Source organism: Hippoglossus hippoglossus, chromosome 18 (assembly GCF_009819705.1).
Source record: "Hippoglossus hippoglossus isolate fHipHip1 chromosome 18, fHipHip1.pri, whole genome shotgun sequence".
Lineage (NCBI taxonomy): Eukaryota > Metazoa > Chordata > Actinopteri > Pleuronectiformes > Pleuronectidae > Hippoglossus > Hippoglossus hippoglossus.
Window position 1 is genome coordinate 1,086,540 of NC_047168.1, and position 27,048 is coordinate 1,113,587.

Below are 27,048 nucleotides of genomic sequence, written 5' to 3' on the forward strand. Positions count from 1 at the left end.
CGTATTCTATTCCTATCTGTATTTTTTGTATTAGTTTGAAATAAAACTAAATCAAAATCAGGAGTAGCCAACTTCTCAGTTAAATTACGAACTCTATTACTGCTTATTAAAATGTAGCCTAGTTATTGAAGTATTTCTCGATAGAAACATTTTTTTGTTTGGCCGCACGCTTCACAGACTCACCAGCTGTTCACCTGTCGAGTTTCTGAAGTGTGTGTTTGCACTTGTTGTAACCACCATACAATGCATTAAGTGTCTGACAGCTTCAGTCCAAAAGGATCTAATCCTAAAATAGCAAGCAAGCCTCCAAAAGCGTGACAGTAATAATAGAGAACTACATTATGAGCCCACCTGCACAATGGCCACAAATCCGTCTGAGAAGGTGCCTCTGAGGATCGCGTTTCGTGTCGTACCAACTAACAGTTCCTCCCCATCCACATCGGCGAGGGTGCGGACTGCCCCAAAGTTTTCTGGAATCTGAAAAAAAATATTAATATTAATCAAACAGCATTCCCTTTTATTTGAGTGTAAATTCACTTTCTAAATTCAGACCTGTCACCAGCATCACACACACACACACACACACACACAGACACACACACACACAGTTGTGGTTCACCTCACACTCTCTCTCAGGTGCCAGATCAGCACTCCAGCGGATGATCTTGCGGTCTTTCCCTCCTCCACTGAGCAGAGCGCCGCCCTGCAGCATGCACAGGGTGAACACGCTGCCTTCATGGGCTCTGGTTTGACGCATTATCTGGAGGGTCTCTGTGGGAAATGAGAGACAGACTAAGCTGTATGGACCTTGTACCCAGAAAAGACTAAGTAGAAAAATTAAAAACATGAAAAGCAAGCAGGATTCTGGTCATCTCATAGATAGAGATGGAAAAAAGAAAATAAAAAACTGAGAATACAGCGGGGTCCTTAAAGAAAACTGGTTCCAGAATCCTGGGCCTGAGACCGTGGTGACATTTCACTTATCAGCTCGAAAATTAACCAAGCATAAAGCCAAGACAACACAGGATCGTCTTCAGGAAAATCTTCTGACTGTACTTGAGGTGCCAAGCACAACACGAAAAAAACATTTCTGGATAAACCAGAAGATGCCAGTCACTTTGCATCCAATCTGATTGAGCCTGAGAGAATCTGACAGGAAGAACGTGATAAACTGCACAACATTCTAGATGTGCAAAGCTTGTAGGGACTTACCCAGAAGACTGAAAGCTGTAACTGCTCCCACAGGGGCGTCAACGCTCATTCACTCCCCATCTCAGTATCAATACTCCTGACTGGTAGTTGTCCTACTACCTGGGTACTGGACCTCATTCATACCAGCATCCTCCAAGCTATGTCCCACCATTGTGCCAGCAGTCACACATGTGATAATAATTGTTTCTGACGGAGTTTAATCAAAAAGCCTTCACTCGACCTTGCTCAAGTTGAAAACTACTACTCATTCTCAGTCTCTATTCTTTTCTAAGGCTATCAAGAGAGTGGTTTTCAAACAGGTCTCGGAAATGGAAGGCCCCCCTTGATCCAAATCAGATGGGCTTTAAGAGCAGCCACTGCACTGAAGTGGCAGCTCTTGGCTGTGATTGAAACCCGAAGGGCAGCTAGAACTGCAGCTCATCCTTTAGTTTGTATCTTGTCGGACCAATTAGCAGCCTTTGATACAATGAATCACCACATCCTGCTCTGCGATCTCTCCTATATGGACATCTCAGCAAAGCTCAGCAAAGCACGTTTTTGTTTGAATCCTATGTCCTTGTCCCATCCCCTCCCCACAGGGGGACACCATGGCTCTGTGCTGGGACCCCTTCTTTTTGCAATATACGCCACTTCCTTGGGTCCAGTTATCTGCTCACATAGATTCTCATATCACTGCAACGTCAATATTACCCAACTATACCTATCCCCGTTGGATGTAAATATTTACTCATATGAAATATCTACATGGATGAGGGAACGCCATCTTCAACTAAACCTCTAAGATTAAATGTAGTCATCCCAATCAATCAACCCAGTGTCCGGGTGTCTGGGAACACTACTAGGCCGTAGCTTTAGAAATGCTCCTGCAGTTGTAAGTTGATTTGGATAACAGTGTCTTCCAAACTACTGAATGAATAGCCTGAATGTAATTGAGAGATTTAATTTGATTCTTTTTAATTGAATTTGCAAACATTTCTAAAACATCCATCCACTATAGATTATTAAGTGTAGATTGATGAGTAAAACAACAATGTTACACACAACTAAATCTACAACGACAGAAAGTGTGTTTGAATAATTTCTGATAACAGCTGCATATAGATAGAACATTAAAACCAGTACCTGATTAACATGTATGCGCTGTCTATATGGAAAGAGCTCATTCTGAATCAGTAATGCAAGTTATTTCGCAAGGCTTCATGGTTTGACTTAGCCAAAAACACATCTAACCGCCTCAACATTAAATCCTGTTACCGGTTTTACCAGGGTTCTGACATCAACTCTTCAACTTTCAGCTTCAAATCTGAGCTTTACATCTGGTTTTGTAATAAAACAATTACAGCACTGACCTTTGGCTCCTTTACCCAGAGTTTTGATATCTGCAGCTGATTTCCCCCACGTCAGGATGTTGCCTTCAGAGTCTCCAGTCAGAACATCCCCAGTCAGACTGAACACAAAGCACTGGATGAACTTGGGCTTCTTGTATTTCTGAAACGGAAAAAATAGACTATCGTTCATAACCATATCAACGTGCAATATTTGTTAAAGTTGGTACTATAATATGAACATTTCTGTGGCTTTATTCTTCTTATACTATGGATATAAACAATTCATTTCAGTGACACTGACCAGGCAGTACTCGTTTACTGTATAGGCTAAATATACGTTTTGTATATTATGTAGATTCATGTAGATATTAAAGTGGACCTTTACAGATCAGAACTGTTACAGTTTTTTGTTGGGATTTAGGGATGTAAGTTTCTGGTTCAGATTTGTGTGCTGGATTACTAAAACCTTTTAGTGGTTCAAATCAGTCCAGTTAAGAGTTAGAATCTATATTTGATCATAAGTGATGCAGTTGTTTTTGAACATGTGATATTTGTACTTTTCTGAATTAGTGTGGTTCATCTTAAATTTTTAAAGTTCTCTTGTTTGTGCCCTTTAAACTGAGGAAGCTGCTAACTTCCCCTATGTTAATAGATGCAGCATGGGGTCGACTAAAAAAAAATCAAGGTAATCAAATAATTGGTTTCTGTCATTAGTAGGTCTCATCACAGTGATGTTTGTTTAAGTGCTCATGTTTCTGATAAGTTTGGTTTGATTTAAAAAGGGGGTGGAACATTATTAGATTGACTTGCTATTGATCAAGCACGCATAACGGCAGGACCTTGATACCACAGCTCACCTCCATGGTTTATGGACAGAGGGAGGGAGTGGAAACGCGTCCTCTATTTTCATTTAAAGTCATTGGTCCTTGCTCATGCAATCACAATGTCTTTCAAATATTGTCAGGATACAGAGGTCAAATAAACTTACTCCAAAGATCCCTTGTTTCTTGGTGAACTGGCCTGCGTTGAGAGTCCAGAAGTAGACGTGGGATTTACCACAGGTGATGATACTGGTGCTGTCGCTTGGGTTAAACTCCACAGAAAACACAGCCTCGTTGGTGCTCTGAGGACACACACAGGAAATCAGGAAAACTTTGTACAAATAGGAAAAAGCTGTTCATTTGTACATTTATCTGTAAGGTGAAAATCTGGAAAAAGTCGGTTGTTGTTTTCCTGAAATTGATCCTCTGGTACAGTCTAATAGTCTGATATTGTTAGTCTGATAACGTGGATGAAATGCTAACATAACAATAAGAGAGATTACTGATGAAAATAAATCTATTATTTTTGAGTATTCTTTTTTATTATTTATATTTTATATATTTAAAAATATAGATATTTTTATGTACAAGACAGTTTGTGCCACTGATGACGTGTTTAAAACGTGCTGATGTTTTGAAAATGGACAAACTGTTGAGCTCATTAATAAAATTAAAGACAGACAACTACGGAATTCCTTACGCATCTTTTTAAATAAACAATGCATCTGCCAAATGTGTCTAAAAAACAAACAGCTGACAGACAGTCAGAGAGCAGCTGGTGAACATACTGGAGCACTTGGAAGCTTAAGAGACAGATATTTTTATCAGGAGTTGGTGGAAACAAAAGTTTTCTGGGCCCAAATATCACTTCATGCAGCCCTTATTTAAATAAAAAAAATTGTTTTTACATAAATTTGAACGGAACTGTGAAGGTGTGTGTGTGTGTTTCGCTTTAGATGTTTTCTGTGGCATACAACACAGCCCCACAGGCAGGTCTACAATGCTCATGTACACAGTATGTGCAGAAGGAATAGAATCATAATTTTCACACAAAAAGCTCCATTCATGGCCGTGCTGTAAAGTGGCATATGGACTCCCCAGCTGCCGTGGAGAGGGGGTTGGGGGTATAATTATCTTGTTCCTGATGGATGAACTCGTGTGTTTATACAGTCAGTGTTGGCCTGTCCAGCTCCGAGCTGCCTCCCCATGTGAACCCACGCACAGGGGAGTGGATGCTACCTCACACGAAACACAAGTTCCTGTAAAAGCCCATTCAATTCTTGACTTGAGATGATTTACGAGATCAAACGGCCTCCTATATATTCTTCTTCCTGCTGCATTAGAGAGCACACACTACACACTACACACACACACACACACACACACACACACACATTTATATATGCACGCAGGCAGACAAATTCCCTGTATAAAATATTTACACTGTTGCTATGACAGCCGTGCTGAAATTGCTCTCAGGGAAGTTGAGGCATTTTGGGATAAAAGCCCATGAAAGCTTAAGGGAGACCCCCCCCCCACCCCCGCCCAACGTCAAATTTCTCCAAACAGAACGCTCTTTATAAAAGGCATCTATACATTAAACATGCAGCCGCATTGGGCATTGATTCACATACTTTGTCTTTAGGGAGGGTTTTTTTTCTGCATGGATTCTCAAACCCTGTAGCGTCTCATCATTTCATAAACACCACCTGATGTAAAACAGGCTAAAACGCAACAGACCTCTAAGGATCCTGAGTCAGATCCGAGGTTTGACACAGCCTGTACTGCACAACAAGCTGGAAAACACAACATATTATCACCTCATTAACTTATTATGTCAAATATAATAATACCCCCCCCAGAAATTGTGCTTATTAACGTAGTTATTTCTTTAAAAACAGGCGCTCTCTAAAGATTTCATTGGATTACAACTTGGGGCCTGTTTAGTTCCCCTGTATTCATTTACATTGGCCTATTTGCACCAGTAAAACTACCCACAGATGAGAGTGTGCATACAAATATGGCAAGATGACATGAGAGAATGTGATATCCTCTGGAGTGTTTTGACCCTAAAATGTGTGTGTCATGTCTGCAGGTTTAGATTTGACTGTAATGAGTCCGAGAAGGAGCGTGAATCTGCACTCAGGATTGTAAAAACTGCCACCATGAGCAGTGTGTCACATCTACTGCTACTACTGCTGGATCTGATGAGCATGTCTGCAATTCTGCCCCCCCGGTGCAGTTTAAAGGTTCAGAGTGTAGGATTTAGTGGGATACATGTGGCAGTGAGGTTGCACAATCCAACCAACTGAATATCTCTCCCCTCACCCCCCCCCTTTCCAAGCATGTAGGAGGATTGGTCCATTCTGGACTACTGTAGAAACATGGTGGTACTACGATGACCTGATCCCTATGTAGATAACAAAGGGCTCGCTCTGAATAATTTTTTAGTCTCGGGTGATTTTACACAAATGAAAACGTTATGATTATTATGTTCCAATTTTGCTGGTGGATCCTTCAAAATTGTGGCAGTATATTAATGCCCTAATATAGCAACTCTTATTATTGCATCATGGTCAATAAAACAATGCACAGTAAGTGAGCACACTTCAAGCAAGTGATGAGAAGTTTACATTTCTTCATGACTAAACCCATCAGGCTCATGTCGGTTCCTTTCTTTACCTTGACCTCTGCGTACTTGGTGCCCTTGTTGCAGTCCCACACTGACAGCATGTGCTCATTCGAGTCATCGATCACACACAGGAAGGCCCCAGAGTCCTGGAAACAACATCACAGAACAGTCAGAGGCCCGTCAGAGAACATGGTCTAGTCTGGCATGATGCACATTCCACAGCACTGATTCAATCACCACATCCACAGAGTCATGTCATACTCATCTTTCTGCTACTCTCACTTTCTCTTTCTAACACAAGCATTTACTATTTCCAATAGATTCGACTTTAGCATTTCCATTGGTATGAAGCAAGTGTAAGAACCTTCTCAACGACTTACAGGAGAACAAAGGTCTTATTTGTTTTGTGTGAAACAACTGAGACCTGTTTCAAATTAAGGCCTGCTCCGCACTGCAGTTGGGCTAAATCATTTGTAAATAAGTATTTGAGATTCTATAGAACTAGCGCAGTGCCTGTTCTATAGAATCTCAAATACTTATTTACTTATAACCACCATTTTATTGTTTGTGTGCTGGACATTGTGTGCAGAGCTTTTTAATAACAGCCTATGGTGCAGAGTGAAATTACAAAGCTCTGCGTTCATACTTTGTGTTCATTTGCTTTATTAGTGTTCACGTGAGTGGGCTTATATATAAGTTTGAATGATTTGATGCTATTTTTCATACATTGTATTAAAAGGTCTGTTAAACAACCAACACAACCTTCTGAGCCAAGTTCAAAACTCTCTGTAATTCAGCTGGATATGAAAGCATTGCAGCAACACAACACATGTGCTTTTACTTTGAATACAAACTGCCAAAGGAAGTTCAGGAAGTGATTCTACAAATTGTGTTGCCGTGACGGAGAGCAGCTCTGTGTCTGGGTCTGTGTCTGGGTCTGTGTCTGGGTCTCAGTCCAATATGGTGAAAATCGAATTATCCAAATGATCAGGCGGTGATTTGGACTCGCAGTTTGACCCAATTGCCAACCACTGCTAAAGTTTATGCGATGATGTAGAGGACACATGTTCAGCTCGGATGAGTGAAGGCACACTGCCCCCCCCCCCCGGTGAATACTCCAGAGCTCCGGTTGCATGTCTTTGTCAATTCTTATTAACAGCGTGTCCAAATTGCACCAATCAGCCGAGTGAGAAGCTGATAAGTTGAACAGTTTGCGAGACAGACAGACAGACAGATGTTTGTGGAATTAGTAGGTCGATTTTATACATGTACTCACGGCAAAAGAAAACGCAACTGATCCCACTCCCTTCTGGAAGGTTCCCAGGCCGATCTGCTGCAGTGTGACCAGGGAAGTGGAGTCCCAGATATGAACACAGGGCTGCAGGGGCTAACATACATGCACAAACTTTATATCTGCACGATGGTTCGAGTTTCAAAGCGAACTGTTCACACAATAAGTTCATTAATACACAAATAAATTGAATAGCATTTTAAAAAGTTTCCAGGGGCCTTCCATTTGATTGCAGTAGTCACCTTGCCGTCTTTGTCCACCCCTGCTGATTGGCCGGATGCCACTCGCACTTTGTCAGGATGAAGGGTAAGACTGCAGGAAAAGGAAAAATAATTCAACTTAATAACAAGAAGGGGCTCTTTAGGTCCCAAACATATTTATAAATACTGGTGATCAACACAATCTTCAGACCCAAGTTCACAACTTTTCAGAATAAAAGCTCTGTAATTACGCTCAGTCAAACTGCTGCAGTTTGTCTGAGGACGTAGAAGAAGACACGTTCAACTCGGTCCACAGACTGATTGTTAGCACACTGCCCCGTCCCCACTGACTGCTACAGGGCGCTGGTCGTGTGTTTATTGAGAGATATGAGTACCACATACAGACAGACAGACGTTTGTGGAATTTGTAGGTAGACTGTCCACTTGCAACATGTCTTTATGGGATTGCATCCATCATGGCTAAATGACGGAAGTGTTCTTACACATATTTAGCATAGATATATTATAAGGGCATGCGCAGTAGTGGCGATGTGGAGCATCTACACAAAGCCTCACATACACCTTCTGATTACTACATTTATACCTCTAGAACTCCAGCAGACCCTCATATACTACAGGATGTACAAAGTATAACAGTAGTTTAAGCGTGTCTGTCTGATCCTGGTACTAGGCAGGTAGATGTAGGGGCTTTATCAAAAGCTTTTTCACTGAAAGCTGAAAAACTGTCAAAGTAAAAGTGAGGGGACCTGTAGAGACGGCACATAGTAATTTAACTCATTGTGTTAAAAGCGTTTGCAGCTTTAATACTCAAGCCCTCGTTGTCAGAGCTTGTTTGAACACTGTGATAGATATTAGCAGGTGTCCTCCCTGATAATACTCGGTTAAGCCAACTCTATCCCTGCCGAGTCCCACAGCAGCGCAAAGACTGTGACAGAAAAAAGGGGCGATAACATGAGTTGGCAACTAAAGGAACGTAACATATTTACATAAAAAAGAAATAAAATCACTGGAACAAAAATGATAGAGTATATCATTATGACTGAGTACAACACAGGAAAATGTCAAATGCCTTCTGATCCATCAGGGACAAGGAAACTGCCTCAGTGTCAGCGGGCCAAGCAGAAATCATACAAAGGAACACATTGACAGACTGAATAATGCTGTAAAACTAATTGTAATCCAGCCTGATTGTTAGGTCAGTTTCAAAATGTAGAATAAAGTCAGTGCTTAAAGCTCAAGAGACCGTTCTCGCTTTCAGATCTAATGTGCTGGGACGCTCAAGCACCGAAATAAAAACAGTGTCACTGCCTAAATAACTATGGACTATAATGTAGGAACAGTTCAACCCTCATTTCCTCCAAGCCATCAAGTATTTGGAAACCAGAGTAACCCCCCCCCCCCCATTATTTCAGGAATGTAATGTTCTTGGACTTTGTATATGAATTTGGGGAAAATGATAAATCAATTATTTTACACAACCCTGACAACCAGCCTGTCACATTCTGCTCAGCCCTGCTCATTTATTTGTCCAAAATGATCATATAAAATATGAATATGACTATATGGACACAAGTTTGCAAAAATGTTTTATCAGTTTAAAAAAAATCCTATAATTGGATCGACGTCGTCCAACTCAAACAAAGTAAGTCTCATTATTTGCTCAGGTTGCTCACATTCATGGCTTTATGTTGTTTTTATTATTAGGAGGCTGGCATGAGCTCGGACCGATCAGTGTGAGTTGTTGAGAAAACATCACTGAATCCAGATATACGCCACTGGAGCCTGACTGTGTGGTATTTGGCATCACAGTGCATGAAGACATAAAGCATGGTTTTAATGTGCTACAAATTATTATAATAGAAGGATTGTATTTAGTGACCTTATTTTCAGGCTGATGGTTTTATGGTACATGTCTTAGGTAGACAAGGTTACAGACCAGTTAATGCCATCAACTGTATGTCAGTGGTACATTTTTTCTAGAAGGGTTTAACCCTAACCCTTGCTTTTACATCTGAAAGCATGCGTCGTGTTGATGACACATTCTTAGCCTTTTATCCAAAAGAATCATAGTAATGGACTTTCTCTTATTTTTATCTTTTATTTTTACACCTCAGCCAGGCTCTGCCCAAAAATATTAAATATTAAAACCTACCAACAGCTCTAAATCTCATTGATTATCTAACGGTATACAAAAAAGTGTAAATTTGTAGAATATCATGGCGGAACCTTTTCTTAAACCCAATATTTCTGTGCAACAGTTCGAGCTGTAGTGCCCACCTCTTCTCATCTCATTCTCAGATAACAAGCTTCACTTTATGTGGTCTATGGATGCTGATGATGCACATGCTCTCGTACTGACCAGCGGACGCAGTCTGTGTGTTTGCGATAGTGCCGCTGTGTTCGGTTGTTGACGTGGTAAAGCACAATGACACAGGCGATGAAGTACACTGCCTCGCCTGTAGGGAGAAAGTACAGGTTGGCCCGACAGTCACGTCCCCGGTAACCATAGCTGACAGGACCGAGTCAAGGACGCACTCATGTTAATCATTGGTCCTTTTCATTCAGTAAAGCAACCGTCTGCAACGATGCAGACTGTGTAATTTAAACATACTAAATGTTATATAAAGGTAGAACAATTAATGATGCTATTTTACATTTATGACCAGTCCCTTTAAAAATATGGCACCCACAACTTTACACTTAAATCTGTGGTTGACTCTGCTTCCACAGACCAGACTGTTATTGTCCTGGGACACATTGTGGGGCTTGAACCCAGGAGATGAGCACACAATGCAATCAGCAGTTTCTGAATGTAACATATCATCACCCTCACAAATATACACAAGAGGCCGAACACTGCTGTGGCCTTTTTTTTGAAAGGATACACCCAGTCGAGCTCCAGCCTCTCCGAGGGCGGCTCCATCTTCAGGTCCTCATAGTTCTGGATGTTAGATGGGATGTACATGGTTATCGGCCGGCCTCGGATGAACATTTTAATCGACTGTTCTAGGAGACAAACACAGGAGAGGAGGATTAATGCAGCAGTAAACACAAATTTTATTTTCTCTTTTTCGGTTTGTACCTTCCATATATTCTACACTCTTTTGTTTTAAATTTTTTTACCCCAATTGCAGAGAGGTCCTTTATTTGAAAGAGTTTCATTTTAGATACAGGACTTTATCTCTATATTCTCTATTTAATGACTATCATACATTTCCCTTTGTTAGGATTTGCTCCATTACGTTTGGTAATAATGCTAACTCAACATTTCCACATCCTGTAATTGTTGCCTTGGTAAACACTCTATCAGGAGAGGGAAAATCTCCGGCTTCTGGGCCACATAGTCCACGAGACAATTTGATGCACCCTCTGGAACAATAAAATAAGAAGAAACTCAGACATACAAAAAAATCTTAATAGGAAAAAAATTAAACAAGAAGGCTAACGTGTTCCTTCCGTCATGTCCCAGTCAGCGTGAGGGAAACACACATGTGAGCTTACACGTGTCAGCCGGCTCTGTTCCTTCCCTGCATAAAAAATAGCTTAGGATGCACAGTGATATAATTGCGGGTCTACCTTGGCTGTAGGTTCCTCTTCTGGACCCGGAGGATCCTGTGTGAGATTGAAAGCCAATGTTAGCCAGACAAATAAACACAGAGATACTTTGAGCTTTAAATCACAGCAGAGTCCAGCTGGCTTAGATAGCCAGCTGGGGGGGGGGGGGGGGGGGGGGGGGGGGGACACCTTGGGGAGAGATTTACCAAGACAGGATCCTCATTCAAACAACAGTCGGGAGACAGTGAACGAGAGGGAAGAAATAAGAAAAACGACTTCCTGCTTTGACTCTTAGTTGTATCTAGTAAAAAGGAGGATAAGAACACTGGTGACCCTATGACAGCAATGACACAAGTCCCAAGATGGGGAGTACTAGAAAAAGCTTCCAGGTGAAAATAAGCAAGCAAGGACTTTACTGCATTTACAAACTAATCATTTCAGATTTTTGAAAAGGTTTTGAAAAAGAAACACTGGATACCAGTTACATTTGCATGCCTCCAAGCCAGTGACGTGTTATGTTTTCAGGTTGTTTGTGATTTTGTTTTGTAACCCACCCCTCTCTTGTGAACACGCTCTCTCAAAAAAGCCTTGAGGGAATTTCCTAAATTTAGGTAGAAATGTCAGTTGGACTAAAACTTAAAGTTATCGGATCTTGGTGGTGAAATTTCAAGGTCAAGGTGACCTTGTGATATATCGGGAATACCCGCAGGGAATTTAATTAGTGACACCAGATAGTATTAAGCACAAACACTTACTTGGTCTTAAGGATGACCTGATTAGAATCAAAGGTTGAAGTTGCAATGAACTCACAGAACCCTTTTTTCCTCCAGAACATGTTATCTTAAGAACTCCTCCAGAGTGTCGTCTCACATTGGCACCAAAGTTCCCTCGGACTCACTCATTAACTGATTAGATTTGGATTGTAAAAAGGTCACTGTGACTTTATATGATTCTTGGAGAAGGAAAAAAAATGTAAACCCGAAACTGCATTTGTTGGTGGAGGCATACAAACCACAGGGCGTTGATTCTGGCTTCTACTCGTTTCACTGACATTATACCTGAGCTTACCAAAAACCAGAACAACACTTTTTCTGTTCTATGATCTGAAGGAAAGTAAAACCCTTTTTCATTCACTCCAGAGCTCTCAAATTTAAATGAAATCAAGTTGAAATTTGCATTGTCATCCCTACACCTCTCTTTGGACACATTGGCAGAAAAAAACATATCTGCCTCTTTCCATGGCAGCAGCTGACTAACAACTTAGAGACCACATTGTGAGAATATGAAGTGTTAACCTTAGCTGTGCACTGTGAACTAGAGAACATCTTAATGTAGAGCCTATGAATGATGATGCAAACCCTTTTCCCTTTTTCAACAATTTACCATCAGGGATTCTATGAATCTGTCTGTTAATAACGTTCGATATAAGGGAGGACCCATTACAAATCTTTGTATTCTACCTGGAGAGTTATAATAATAACCTATAATTAAAACTATTACTGTAAATGAAAGAAAATCATTTGGTATTTCAACACATATTCACCATTTCCAAGTGAGAATGGCATCAAATGCAACCAATACATTCTCTTCGCAACTGAAAAATTACAAATAAACACTGAGTTGTCAGTTTATTAGGAACACCTAGCTAACACTAATGCAATTTACTTCAACAGTCCAGCAATAAATAGTCTTTATTGTTAATATATATATATATATATTATAATATAATATTCAGTTTTGAGTAAAATTGTTTTAGAGGTGTGATCTTATTGGAGGATGTAGTGTGTGGTGCGGTTGAGCTGCATTAGATTATACAGAGAGATGTTTCTCTTATTTGGCCTACCGTCATTGAAAGATAGGGATGGACAAAGTAACAGCAACACCTGGACACCACAGTGGGTGTCTATAGATTTTATGTTGTAATTTGTGGTGTTATTCTAAATGCTGATACCAAGATTCAAATTGTTACTGTAAATGTATGTATATCACTTGCAAATATCTGTTGGGTTATTCCCGGTCTACCCCTAATACCTTATTTAATTTCTGCTGGTCTTCAATGACAAGAAGCCATAATTATTTTACAAAATACAATCTGAAATTGGCCAAATGTTGACTGATCAAAGAACAAATTTTTAAAAAGTAGAAATCTGACCGGACACTTTTGGTACTTTTTACCAGAGCAAAGTGAAATAGAACAGGGGAAGACTTAAAAAAAGTGGTTTTGGGGTTCTCCTCAGCAGAGCTGGCAATCCATCATTCAGTCAGGCGAGTTGGAGTGGTGCGGCAGCTCGGCTAACCACACCCCAGTCGATGGGATTCCAGGCAGCGCCCCATGGCCCAAACAGGCTCTGCAGTGTTTGACTTCAAGTTAAAAAAGTGATTGCTGGTTTTAAAAAAAGGAGGGGGCGAAATGGCTCGTTGAGTGATATTTCTGGTCTAAAAAGGGTATGTTAAGTCATTTCAGGACAGCCAGCAATGTCAGCAGGTATCTGGGCAGGTTTTTCTAAAATGTTCAGGCTTCCCATACTTTCCCATCAACACTTCTTACATACTACTTCACTTATATTATCATTGTATTTAAGGCAATGACTGAATATAAAGATGGACGACATGTCTCCACCAAATAAACCCAAATATCCTGGATAAGGGCGCTGACATTTTTATGATGTAATTTGGATCCAAGTGTGCCCATGATTGTGGAGTGGAGCTGCAGTAACAAGGTCCCGCCCAATACACCTGCCTGACCAATCACAAGGTAGTTATCATCACACTAATGTAATGAACATACATTGGTGTGATGATAACTATCAAAAATGATTCAACATGAAATTGTTTTTGTGTTTGTTTGGTGCATGTCCCCTCTGCTAACATGGAGGGGGTGGGATTTATGACCTCACCAGCCACCAGGGGATGATTAAGATGGTTTAAGTCATTTTGATTTGAACACCATTCACCCATATAACTATGACTAGTGAGGGATTTTTGAAAGAACGAACATCTTCTTAGTAAAAATAAATAAATGTTACCTAATATTAGGTAGATATTGTTTTGAACTGACATCACTTTATCAGCTCCCTCACTCAGTTTCTCATTTGTATGATTTTTACACTAATATAAATGTAAAAGTAAAGAAGGTATTGTTCTGATGACAGTTACATGGTGGCACAACTAATGCAGCCCACACAATCATAGGATTCAATGTTGCATTCATTCACAGAGCCTCAGTGAAAATCTAACATGACTTCAGATGTGTTGCTATAACACTTTTATGGGAGGAATTTGCTTTTTGAAAAGTCATCCAAGAACTTTACCTTTATTCTGGATTTTTTTCCCCATTTAAAATGTCAAATCTAAAGTCTCCTAACATTACCTCGTAGACTGGTGGATTATTTCTTCAGCACAGTTGGCGAGTGAAAAGATAACAACAGCACCGTCTGTCCTGTTTTGCCCAAGTGAATCAGTAGCAAGTCCGGTCCTGTCAACATCCTTTTAGTCAACATGGAAGCTGTGGCAGTTGTTGCCACGAGCACTAATTAAAGTCAATCAAGTTATTATAAAAATATTCCAGTTATTTTTTATTTGAAGTCCACCTACTACATATGCAACAGCACAGTCAATCTCATCCACATGTGTTGCTAAATTCAAAGCAACGTTTCAAGTTATTACAGGTCTGAAACCAGGGTACAGAGTTCAGATTGAAGCCAGATCTCTGATTGAAGCTACTATTGCTGCATCTCCATTACTATATACAAGCTGAAATCAAACCTTCTGAGGGGGCGACCCTATAGCTGAAAGGTCAGGGTACAATACCACATACTGAACCTCCTTAGAGCAAGTTGTCCACTATAGCTTCAACTGGTAAAGACACTCTGTGCTGTAGGAATGAAACCTAAAACAAACTGGGCTTACTATAAGCAGACTCATGGCCAACACTCATAAAGCTATGCTAACCACAAATGTGGTTGGTCGGGAAATGACTACATGTGTGAAACAGAGAGAAGCTGCCTGGGCACAAGTACAGAAGCACAGTTCAGTTCATGCTTTGCCAATGCCGAAGTCAGGGCGCAGGAAAACATGGGAAAAGTCCCGAATATAAACAGAGCGACATGTGATGGTGATCATAAATAATGAGGGCTTTTCAAAATCCCCCAGAAGCCGTTCTAAATCCATGCAGCATGTCTATATTTGTTCCACTACGGGTTTTACTGACAACAGTCATTGGACAGAAACACATCTCGCCGTGCTGTTTTTGCGTTGCACAAATAAATCGGCCCCCTGCCAATCAGAAGGCCCTGCATCAATCCAAACATCTCAGCTGTCCCCGCACTGGAGATACTTGTCTTCAGGCAGGTGGCAAACTGAAGAAATGACTTTTTGTACTGAGGTGGTTGAATCTGGGCTGTGGCTGAAATCCCTCACTACATAATCACTATACACTCCACTATATATTGAGTTTGCCATTTTGTAATGGTGTCTGAATGTTTAGTGATCTATTCACTATATATTGCACTCATTGTTTCCCATAATATGGTATGAAAAATATTGTACAACCGATGGTCACTAACCAAGCAATATATACCATCATGCATTGCACTTGCGCTAGAGAGACGAGAGGAGCGAGGGCAGCAGGAACAGCCCGAGCTGTCGTACAAATGTAAATACGAGCAGGGAAGCGCATCAAAAAGGTTTATTTCTACATTTAAAGATCGTCATTCAACATGTTTTTTTTTTAACCTAAAAGTTCAAAATAAACATTTAAAATTTATTGTGGGATTTTCCACCGGCCAATGTTGTTGCTGTACATTATAATCCTGCAACAATGATGTCATTACCGCCGCAGAGAAAATGCGCAGAGTAGTGTCCGAACGCGTTTTTTTTCTTTTTCTGATGAGCTCATTATATAGTGCTCTACACAGAACCTATAGAGTCAAGTAGGGGTAAGTGAAAGGGTGTTTTTGGACACAGCCCTGGTTTAGCTTGCGTCAGCCTGGACTCCATTCCAATCACCAATAATCAAGATGATGCTCCCAGCATCATAACTTTGAGCATTATATACTATATATTCAAATGTGGGATCATTGTGGAGGCTGAAGTTTGTGCTGCGGTTGAATTGCACTGCAGTTTACCTACATGCGTTTCTGTTATGTAACCTTATTGGTATAAATGACCAAGTTATGAGAGTGGCCAATTTTTCATCTTTTTCCCAGGTGAAGGTCGAAGCTGTCAGACACACTTAGATACAGATACGAGTGATGAGCACTTCAGTGAGTGATGTCACTGCAAGTCAAGCTCAGTCTAGACAGACAAAACAGAGAAGAGCACTCGTACCTGCACTGGCAATCGTCTCCTTAGCTCGGCTGTGGAGACAGAAAACAACATGTGAGACAGATATGTGAAATATGATTTCAAACACATTCCAGGCCCTGACTTCAGAATCAGATGGTGTGTGTCTGTCGGGGGTTTTTCGTGGGGAATGGAATTTCTCTTATTATTCTTAGGGGCCATCAATCACACTGTGCTTTGATGAGATATGTGCGGCTGCAGCAGCCATAGGAAAAAGTGAGCAGTGTGACAGTGACAGCTGTGAGTGATGGCAGCGTGGCTCACTTCTCCAAGCTCGGGGAGCGCGCGAGGAGGTTAGCCGAGGACGCCGCCTTCTTATCCAGACGTTTCCTCTGCCTTTCCGGGTTCCCCAGCTTCTCACTGTTTCTACGAACCCTAGAGCGTGACAGGGTGAGAATTGTCTTCAGCTTCCAGGAGTAAGAAACTCAATTTGTGTCCACACAGTATTAGTACTCAAATGCATGCAAACTATTTGTCAATAAAAAGCGTGAAACATGCAGAAACATGCCCGTTATGTCATTTCCATATTACCATCCATCCATGGTCTATACAGTATTTTGTGGGTTGCAGGGGCGGAGCTAGAGCTAATCCCAGAGTCCCCAATTAACCTAACCCCAAATATAAATCTTGTCCTATTACAACTTGGGTTTTATTTTCAAAGTACATTGCATTCACCAGAAAAATTGGCGGCTCACTTATCCCAGTAGTTACCGTTGCGTCACCTGTCAGGCTTCTGCACAGATCCAGTTTCTGATTAAACCAGAGGCAGATTTACCAGTGAACTTTCTAGCCGCTGATGATTTTGCCAGTTGAAATGACCTATTTTATCAGCTATACTGTAGCCAGTCACCTAATTACTACCTTGCTGTGATTTAGTTTACAGCTTTATTGTTCTTTTATTACAGGGTAAAAGTGATTAGCTCCATTAAGAGTACAATATAGTAACAAAACATACAAAGCTCCGTAAAGTTTTTTGACATTTTGAATCATGTCTGGCAAACCTCCCCAATTCCATTACAGAGGCGAACAGAGCTGCTAATGTTTCCTTAAACTCCGGAACAGCATCTCTCCACAGTGTTACACTGCCTCCCACACAGTGGATGTTCCACTCCCACATGGAGCTGGTTCTCACATAACCTGTAAGCTCACACAATAATGAAGTTAAATCATATTATGCAAACCCTTGGCCTCGGGAAAAAAGCTGAAGTTGCTGATGTAGCACAAGCAGCTCTTTTTCGGACCTTGATCCCTCCACAGCTTCAGGTCAGGAGTTACGCGAATTATCAGTTACTGACAATCTGAGAAGGGCATGAAGTTTAGCAGAGCAGCTGATCAGACAGTTTGTAAAGAAGCCGACAGTCAAACTGTGATAGATTATGAAGTAGGACAGCATTTTCCTCTTCCATTTGCGTTTGGAGACATTTCTTTACAACCTGCTCGATCACAAGACTGCCCATGATCCTAGATCTCAGCTGGGAGAGTACAATGTTATTATGACTCAAAGAAAAAACAACAAAATTATGAAAACTAAAACCCATGTTGTAATGAACTGGTATTACCATGAAGTCCCTTTTCGAAATGGAATACTACTTTCATACGGAATGATTAAAAAAGGTAACTTGAAGAGGATATAAACTAATTTCCTGTGTTAATGCTGAGGATCTCAAATTGACTAATGAAAAACCCAGCTGTAAACAAGCGTTTATTGTCTCTTAGGATTACTTATGGCACACCCCCTGTTTCCTGTGAAAGGCTGCTGGAGCAGAGGCATCACCAGAGGGAGTGTCATGGGGCCGAATAAAACTTCGCCGTCTGCCGCCAACCCTGGCCCTCGGACCACATCTCTGCACCGCGAGTCTCTAAATAAAGTGTTGAATGTCAAGGTGAAGTCACAACTTTCCCAGTACCTCAGGTTTCCATAGAGGGGCATGACAGAGCTGAGCTGAGAGGCCGGAGCACATGTTATTCATCACCAACGAAACCCCTGTTAAAAGCCACAACAAGGAAGTAGGCATAGAGAACACCTGCATGCACAAGCAAATACCCAAGTAAACAAAAGCAGCAGTGAGCCAGCTCTGTGCTTCCTTATCACTGTTAGAACAGAAATCACTTCAAGGTGTTAACGGTGGAGAGCGGAGAAATCACTGGATGCAAGAGATCCTTGTTGATTGAGGAGGACGATGATTAAAAGGTTGTTAAAGAGCAGCATTTAAAAAAAAAAAAAAACATACAAATGTTGTGTGTTTGTGCAAAACCCAGTTGAATGGCACATCCTCATCTTACAGAACCGTCAACCTGAATACTGAGTGGCTACAAGGAATAGGTGATGGAGGTTGATTTGTTGGATATAAACTCTGATGCACACAGTTTGGCCAGATATTCCAGTACAAAAAAAAAATCTGTACACCCCCAACCTTTCTTGTTCAGTCCCATGTGCATACAGTACATGCTGTAACCTTAATCCTACCCTTTTCATACATTATGCTGCGTTCAATTTCCCCAGCATCACATTTTCCACTGGGCTCTGTTTGCCATACAGCTAATCTGGGAAGTGTCACTCAGTGTGGACGATTGCCGCCATTATGTTATGCCGTGGCTTTATGCTTCCCCAGGCCCCCCCCCCACTCAAACAAATGGAAAACTGAGCACATGCAGGTTAGAGCGAACATTATGACAGAGCATTTCCCTTGGGTTTCCTTCTATAGCACGGCATAAGCACAACCTGGCAACCTGACGCCGACTGTTTAATAAGAGGGTTTGCGGAGAACAACTGGGGTTTGCAGTCACACAAGTCAGATTTAGAGAAAGGGTTGAATTATGAGACAAAAGCCATGCAGTCCAATCACAAGACAGAAGATGATTATGAAGACAGCGGTGGTGAGGCGAGCTCACGCACAGAGGCGCCTTTTGTCCTTCCTGGATGGTGGCCAGGGGTCCGCAGCGTGAGCCCAGGTTCGGGTCGGAGGTTCTGACTGTGGCCGAGGGAGAAGCCACCTCCTCTGGAGAGGAGCTTCCATCCTGGGAGTCCTCCCTCTGCAAGCCTCTGATTGTGGTGGGCTGGATGGGCTCCTCCACTGAGGACGTCCAACTCAGCTCCTTCTCCTGCTCCCCTCCTGCTTCTTCATCTTCATCCTGCTCCTCGTCCTCCTCTTCCATACCCGGGACACGGTGGAGCTTGGCCCGTGTCCCCTCAACAGGTTGTCCTGGAGGGAGGGCGTCCTCCAGTTCCAGGCTCTTGACACATCTGGAGAGAGCGATCACGTCCTGCGCAGCGTCCTGCCCTCTGAGGATGGGATCTGTCTGGGTTGACCTGTCCAGTGTTACTGGTCCGGGTCTGGGTTCTATGGACTTCAGGCTTCCTATGTGACCATTGGCATTGGTCACAATGCTGTCTGACAGTTGGCTAGAGATAGTTCAAAGGTTGAGAGCAACACAGAACAGTCATGTCGGCAGATCACACAGACATCATATGAACACAATCAGGCCTCTGCAATAAATAGTACAATAAAATGACTGTGGCCCATCATGCTCCTGTATTTCTAAGCCCTTGGTCGGTGGGGTCCAGTACCTGGCAGCAGTTATGGCGGCTCCCGTCAGCGGCTGAGCTGGACGACAGTTTTCTGCTGCTGGTGCAACCATCGGAGCAGCACACCTGATTCAGCACTCGTGCAGCACCCGGGTTCACTGGGTGGAGAGACAGTTATTTATTAGTCAGTGAGGAGAGATACAGTACTCTGGATGTTCAGCTTTTCCTTGTGTGAACAATCTAAGGCAGGGTCTACTTAACATTCTATGATACTAGAGCCAATGCAATGGCTATGTTTTGCCAAATTATAATTTAATTTAGTGACTTGACAACTCTTTGATCACTGAAACCAAACGGTTGGTAATGACTCACAATGTGTGTCAAATTATGTCCTCCCTCGTCACTCCCCCCGCTGACCTGCATTCACTTTACACATTAACAATAAACAACACTAATCCGGAGTTATTAAATCCTGAACCGTACTGAAGTTTACTTGTTGGATTCGCTCTCGAGTTTATGAAACACGTTTATGGAACACGTTGAAAAAAGTCAGACATTTTGAGAGCACGGAGTTAATCTGCTACACACGACACAAGATGTAACCTGAAGCACACAGGGATTAAAGTGACCAGAACAATCCAGGTTCTTAATCCGCATTGATTAATGGCTAAATGAATGTGAATGTCAAGAGCGACTGAGACAAGCACACACACGCCGACACACACACACGCCGACACACACACACACACACACACACACACACACACACACACACACACACACACACACACACACACACACACACACACACACACACACACACACACACACACACACACACACACACACACACACACACACACGCAGATAGGAGAGATGTTCTTCTTGCAGATTATGACGGAGCGCTGTGTTTTAACTTCATTGTTGCAGAAGAAGCAAACTAATCAAATCTAATAATATCGATGATTTTATTATTTATTCATTATCTATTTATCTACCTATATATTTGATTGATTTATTTATCTTTGGGGGGGGGACATAACACTGGAGCACTAAGGGGACCCCCCTGATTGCCACTGCGTATTTCGCACACTGATTATGATAGTCTTCTTGACTTGGCTCTAATATCCTGGTATATGAAGACAATCACATTGTATAGACTTTTTAGATTGTCTCTTAGGATTACTTATGGCACACCCCCTGTTTCCTGTGAAATGCCGCTGGAGCAGAGGCATCACCAGAGGGTAGTGTCATGGGGCCGAATAAACTTCGCCCGTCTGCCGTCAACCCTGGCCCTCGGACCACATCTCTGCACCGTGAGTCTTTAAATAAAGTGTTGAAGGTCAAGGTGAAGTCACAACTTTCCCAGTACCTCAGGTTTACCTCATGTTTCGGGTTCTGGTTTCATTTACGGATGTACGTGTTGTTTCTGTACTGGTTGCTTTCCGCTCGAGACCATTTGACCTTTTTGTCTTGTTCTTCTGCTTGTGACCACATATGTATTGTTCCTCCCTATCAGGGGCCTCTCTAGACTCAAATGGACTTCCTGCAAATTAGAGTGACCTGTTGATGCTAATCCTTTGTGAGATCGAGCAAATTCTCATTAAATTCAAAGTGATTGCAAGGATGCAATCATTTTCCCATTTATTTGTCTGATGGTGTTCCTGTCGGTGAAACAAGATTGAAGTCAGTTATATTTATTAGCTACATCAACGCATTCTGAGCATCCATTATCTATTGGGGATTTGACAAACTCTCAGTTCAGTGTTTATAGTGTGTGGCCTGCATGTTGATGCCATTGATCGGCTCAACCTGAGATCCAGAGCTGAGCTGAATGAAGCGATGTCTACATGTGAACCCTCTTGGCCACGAGCTGAATAGAATCGGATGAAGATGCAAAGTTGTCGGTTTTCTTTGTCCTTTGAAGACAAAACTAAAAACAGTGAAAAGTGCAATACTGCAGCTGTCAGTTGTGCAAATAGCCACAGTGACAACAATGTTCTACCATTCGTGAACCATCAGGCTGCAGAGTTGAGAATGTTGACAATCACTTACCTGCAATGAGCTGCTGTTTCAGCAATGGCAGTAGCTGATCGTGGAGGCGGATCCTGCGTAGGGCGTCAGCTAGTGAAGACTTCAGCAGCGTGATCTCATCTTCTTGCGCCTGCAGACGCACCTCCATCATGGATGCTCTGTCCGGGAACTCAGCACTGCTGTCTGCTGATACATCATCTATAAAAGAGGCCAGAGGGGTCTGTCATGAATAAGGGGCAGGGTCTGGTGTGGAAAGCCTGGCTTCCGTGAGCCTGGGTTAAACGCTTTCATCAGATTAATCCAAGAACTGCTTTCATGACTTAAAATCACAGGCCTGAGACATCATGCACAGATCACATCAATTCAGAGTAAAGACTAAACCACACTGTTGACAGCCATAGTGCAACCCCTATTAAACTAACAATATGAAGAATAAAATGTTCAAACAACATTCAAGAAGACAACTTTCATTTTTTTTCTTCTTTCTTTCTAATAAGATGCAACATAACCGATTAATATTTCACTACTCTGAATGATCAAATAGCACTTGTGTCAGGAAACACACACACAATGCAGGGTAGGGACTCCGATGGTATGTTACATTATGATTAATTGCTCACGGGCTGCATTTTGACTTTGACATGTGTTCACAAACTCCTGGGGAAACCCGGTGTTTCTGTCTGGCTGGTCAGAATGTGACACAGGCTTCCATAGCCCTCCTCTAGGCAGTGAGGAGGATGAAACTGATTTACAATGCATGCTGGCTGAGGTTAGGATTTGGTCTAGGTTTGGGTTCGGGTAAGAGTTGAGAGGTTAAGCTGTAATAGTTAATGTTAGGACTGAGTGCTATAGGGAATGCATCATGTCAACGAGGGTCCTCGCAGATATAGACAGGCTGTTGTCCATTTTGAGGGAGAATTACAGATGTTTAGAGCATTTTACTCACACGGGGGACTGTCCAATGCTTCTCAAAGGCCCTATTGTGTGTGCAAGAGAAAAACAGTTGTGGTGTGTTTGAGTGCATGTGTAGGACAAAGCTGGTTCTGGTCCAAAAGGAGTGTGTATATATGTGTGGAATGCCTCCCTCGGTTCTGGTGACACAGGACGGAAGAAAGCTGTTCATGGCAGGCGCCAGGGCCGAGAGGAGGAGGAGGATATTTGGTGCTCCAGCTCCCCTCTGCTGCGTTGGTAGTTTTGGTGATTACTCAGCCGCTGAATTCTCAGCCAGCCATCGAAGTGTTGTTTCCTGCGCTGCAGTCCAACAAAGCCCAGCTGTTAATTGACCGAGACGTTCTGAGGAAATGGTTTGGTTTATTCAGTAATAAGTAGTTAAGAGGTCCTCAGACACCACTCCTCTCTGTACAAATCCTGCGAAGCCACATGGAGTCAATTTTAGCAAAGGGCAACAGCAAAGATCCACAACCTGGAATTACACTGTGCCAGTAATTGTAGTCCAAAGCTCCATTTCCACACAGATCTAACTTTTCTGGCATTTCTCAGAGAACACTCCACCAATTTTCCTGCTCAGCACTATCTTTGTTAAAATGTAATTGTGGCCCTGGTGGGAGCAAAAGGGGCAACACTGCCAGGTAACACACAGGTTTCAATGTTCTTGTGTAAAACTAAAAGAGACAACTGTACGTTCTCAAATAGTGGCCTTCACGTTTCCTGGCTACAGAGTGTATGAGGTGTTGATTAAAAACAGCTTTACATTGGAGGAAGTGCATCAAGATGGTGCTGTGATTAGAACTGCCACCTCAAGAAGGTCCCCGGTTTGAATCTCTGCTCTTTCTGTGAGGAGTTTGCTCTGGAGGTATATTCTCCCTGTGTTAACTTTGGGTTTCTCCGACACTCCAAGAGATTGGGGCTCGGTTGATTTGACACTCTATATTGTTTAGGTGTGAATATGAGCGTGAATGGTTGTTTGTGTCTTTATGTTGTCCCTGCGATACGCTGGTGACCTTTACAGGGGGTATCCCACCTCTCGCTCAATGTCAGCTTGCATTGGCTCCACCTCCACCAGAAGAGAAGTGGTGTAGATAATGGAGGGATGGAGGGATGGATTATAGAAAGACCTTTATTCCTAATTCATCCTGTTTTACAACAATATCTCATCAGATTTATTTAGAAGCTGTTTTCTGATCTGCTCCCATTTTATTTAGCTTTTTAATACACACTCAACATTTCCTTCATGTTGAGGTTCTGCCCTAATGAATTCATTATAATGTATAATGTTCATGTACATACTAAAACTACACTAATCATCTTTTAATGCTCAGGATGTTTTTATTTGTAGAAGGACGACTGTGTCACCAGCTCTGAGCCTTTTACATTCTCTCTTTACAAACAATAGAATATCAGTGAGAAAACCTGCAATTTTTTCAGTTCCAGCTGGGAACTAATGTTTGAAATTAGGTATAACTCAGAGAGGGGGTTATAATGAACAGTAATTATCTTGGTCCACACCAAAACAGGAAAATATTTATATATAGTTCTTTTCCATTTACAGTTGTCACTGCCTTATTATAAACACAATGTCACAGTGAACAGTCGACATGTTGATTGGTGATTGTTGATGAGCCCACGCTCTTCCAGAAGCAGAGCTGTGGGGAAACGGTCAAATCAGAAGAACGTCCATCTATGAGGTAGTGGGACCGGAACTGAGCGGATGTATTAGTTGTGACTGAAACTGGAACTGTGATGAAAAGCACAGAAGGCCCAGTACAAACGATCAAAGAGATTACCACAACACCAATTCATGAAGGGAAAATGATGCTGAAAATCTCATTAAACAGATTTCATTAAACTGCTTTTTCTATATTTCTGTAATGGTGGATTGTGGATCGTGGTGGCGGCGGATCATCGACTATGATTACAACAAGACTGCTTGATATACAATGTGCCTACTCACTACTGGCAATAACTCCTCCATTTCAATTGTCATTGCTGCTCCCTTCATCTCTATCAGACATTTTCTTGCGTAAAAATACTTTAAACATTGATAAACCTTTCACATTTGTTTCCAACAGTTTCTTCTAGTCAATGTTGTTTTCCCATGTGACGAAACAGAATATTTGCAGTTTTGTTAAAAAAAAGTATGTATTTAAAAATATCCAATGACCACTAAAGAATAAGTCACGAAGAGGCTATAAAAACAAATGGAATGGTCAAAGTTATCAGAGTAGCAGTTAAGGTGTATTAATTGATGCCTACTCTATAACGTTAACTAATAAAGATGAGAAGGGATTACAACATCAGCTTTGTGATGTGTCTGGACAGCTTGTGCTGCATCGTAATGCTTGCTGGGAAATATCAGATTGTTTTCTTAGCCTTGGTTAGCCTACACTGAGCTGGATCTCTGCCTGCACTGCAGCTCATCCACAGATTGGATGATTACGATGAAATCATTCAAACCACAAACCACTTCATTAGCCTTTGTTGCTTGATACCACACTAATTACAACCTGCTACACCCATGGTATCATCCAACACTGGTTAGCCAGATGTTTGGCACCCGCACGCGATCAAATGTTAGACTGACTATAAAAGGTTTCATCAAGATGAGAATATTGCACAGCAAATATGATTGACTGATGTATGTTAACCTGCCACTGTAGGAACAGGGGTTATAAGGTTATAACAAATAGCAAAACACCAACGTCAAGTGCATCTTTTTTAAATCTTCCCAAAAGCAAACTAACAAGCACAGTAAACTACATTATGAGTAGATGTGAGGATGTTGAGGTATTGTTTGCTGTATGTCATTTTTCTGTAAAGGCTCCAGACGCTGACACTTGCCAACTCTCCGCCTGCAGCTGGTACCTGGTGACTGTCTACACCGGTAGATGTGAGTGGCTTTGTCAAGCGGGTGATATAAAAGCAGCCAGAGGCCTCGTGCATGTTCGGGCACGTCAGCGCTGTTAATCGCCGTGACCTCTCTCCTTTAGTGCAACCGTTTCACTGGAACAGAGGTTTCATCATCACTGCCGTTGCGGAATGCCTGGAGCGGATCCACCCTGGCAGGGGAAGAAATGTTCCTTCCACAATTCTGAGGTCTTTATGCAACACATCCCTCACCACATTGATGTATGCAGACTGAAACACAGCCGACAGCTCCACAGGTCAAGGTTCACTGTGATAAGGAGCCATGGAGCCATTTCCCTGATGATCTCTGGTCAAAAGTGACGAGGAGTTGTATTAAGAGGCTTTATGGGCTGTATGGTCTGGGTAGAAACAGCCAATCAGAGATCGGCCTAATTGTATATTCTTGTAGATCTATATGTTTTACACATTTTTCAATTTTATTTGCATGAAATTATTTTGCGATATTATGTGTTTAAACATAGAAATACAAATAGAGGTTAAATACAAAATGTTGGAAACAAAAAGAAAACCAAACTGGAGCAGGAAAAGTCTTTTAAACAGACATGCGGAGAATTTAATAACCAATGATATTTTTCTTTTATCCTTCACAATTTGTTTTCATTGTCCCTTTAAGCAGGGTGGTAACACAGGTCCTGATGTGTTCAAAGAGTAACCTGGTTGGTGTGAATCTGTGTATACTGTGCATGTATGTTTAATTATACGACACTGTATCTTTCAGAGGGATGACACTTAGGTCAGTAATTTTTTCATTATCATAATTTCCATCATCATGTCATAATTAAAATAGTTTTTATAGAACTAACAAAAGCATTCTTTTAAATGGCACATCATTCAAATGAATGAACACAGAACACACCTTAGTTGCATCATCCAAGGAGGTTATGTTTGCGTGCGTCTGCATTTCTTTGTCAGCAGGATTGCACAAAAATTACTAAACAGATTTCCATGAACTTTAATGGAAGGGTGGGGCATGACCCAAAGACGAACCCATGAAATTTCATCTGAATAGACGGGAGTCTTTGAGCTGCAGGTGCCTTTGGTATTACACTTACAGTATGGATCATATTTTATGATCAAAATATAGATTTTAAATCCATTTTTGACTATTGCATCATTCATTACAGTGCACACTTGAGGCCTGTATTTCAAAATTAGTAAGGCAATTAAGGTGTGTATTGCGTTGCATTGCCTTTCACACAT

At 41.7% G+C, this 27,048-nt stretch overlaps 1 protein-coding gene across 2 annotated transcripts in view; it reads right to left on the reverse strand.

Moving 5' to 3' along the window:
- The window catches only part of eml3 (EMAP like 3), a 50,028-nt gene that overhangs the window by 6,661 nt on the left and 16,319 nt on the right, over nt 1-27,048 (reverse strand). The window contains exons 2-16 of one of the 2 annotated variants that reach the window (XM_034615629.1): nt 21,985-22,161; nt 19,982-20,087; nt 19,300-19,815; nt 16,668-16,778; nt 16,389-16,417; nt 11,082-11,117; nt 10,391-10,511; nt 9,865-10,014; nt 7,527-7,596; nt 7,270-7,380; nt 6,044-6,139; nt 3,529-3,663; nt 2,562-2,700; nt 620-771; nt 352-477 (exon numbers count right to left, since the gene is read on the reverse strand). In XM_034615629.1, coding sequence (XP_034471520.1) covers nt 352-477; nt 620-771; nt 2,562-2,700; nt 3,529-3,663; nt 6,044-6,139; nt 7,270-7,380; nt 7,527-7,596; nt 9,865-10,014; nt 10,391-10,511; nt 11,082-11,117; nt 16,389-16,417; nt 16,668-16,778; nt 19,300-19,815; nt 19,982-20,087; nt 21,985-22,161 — 2,075 coding nt within the window. Of the gene's footprint in view, nt 1-351; nt 478-619; nt 772-2,561; nt 2,701-3,528; nt 3,664-6,043; nt 6,140-7,269; nt 7,381-7,526; nt 7,597-9,864; nt 10,015-10,390; nt 10,512-11,081; nt 11,118-16,388; nt 16,418-16,667; nt 16,779-19,299; nt 19,816-19,971; nt 20,088-21,984; nt 22,162-27,048 lie in introns of both variants that reach the window. The other variant, XM_034615630.1, reaches the window with a different exon arrangement.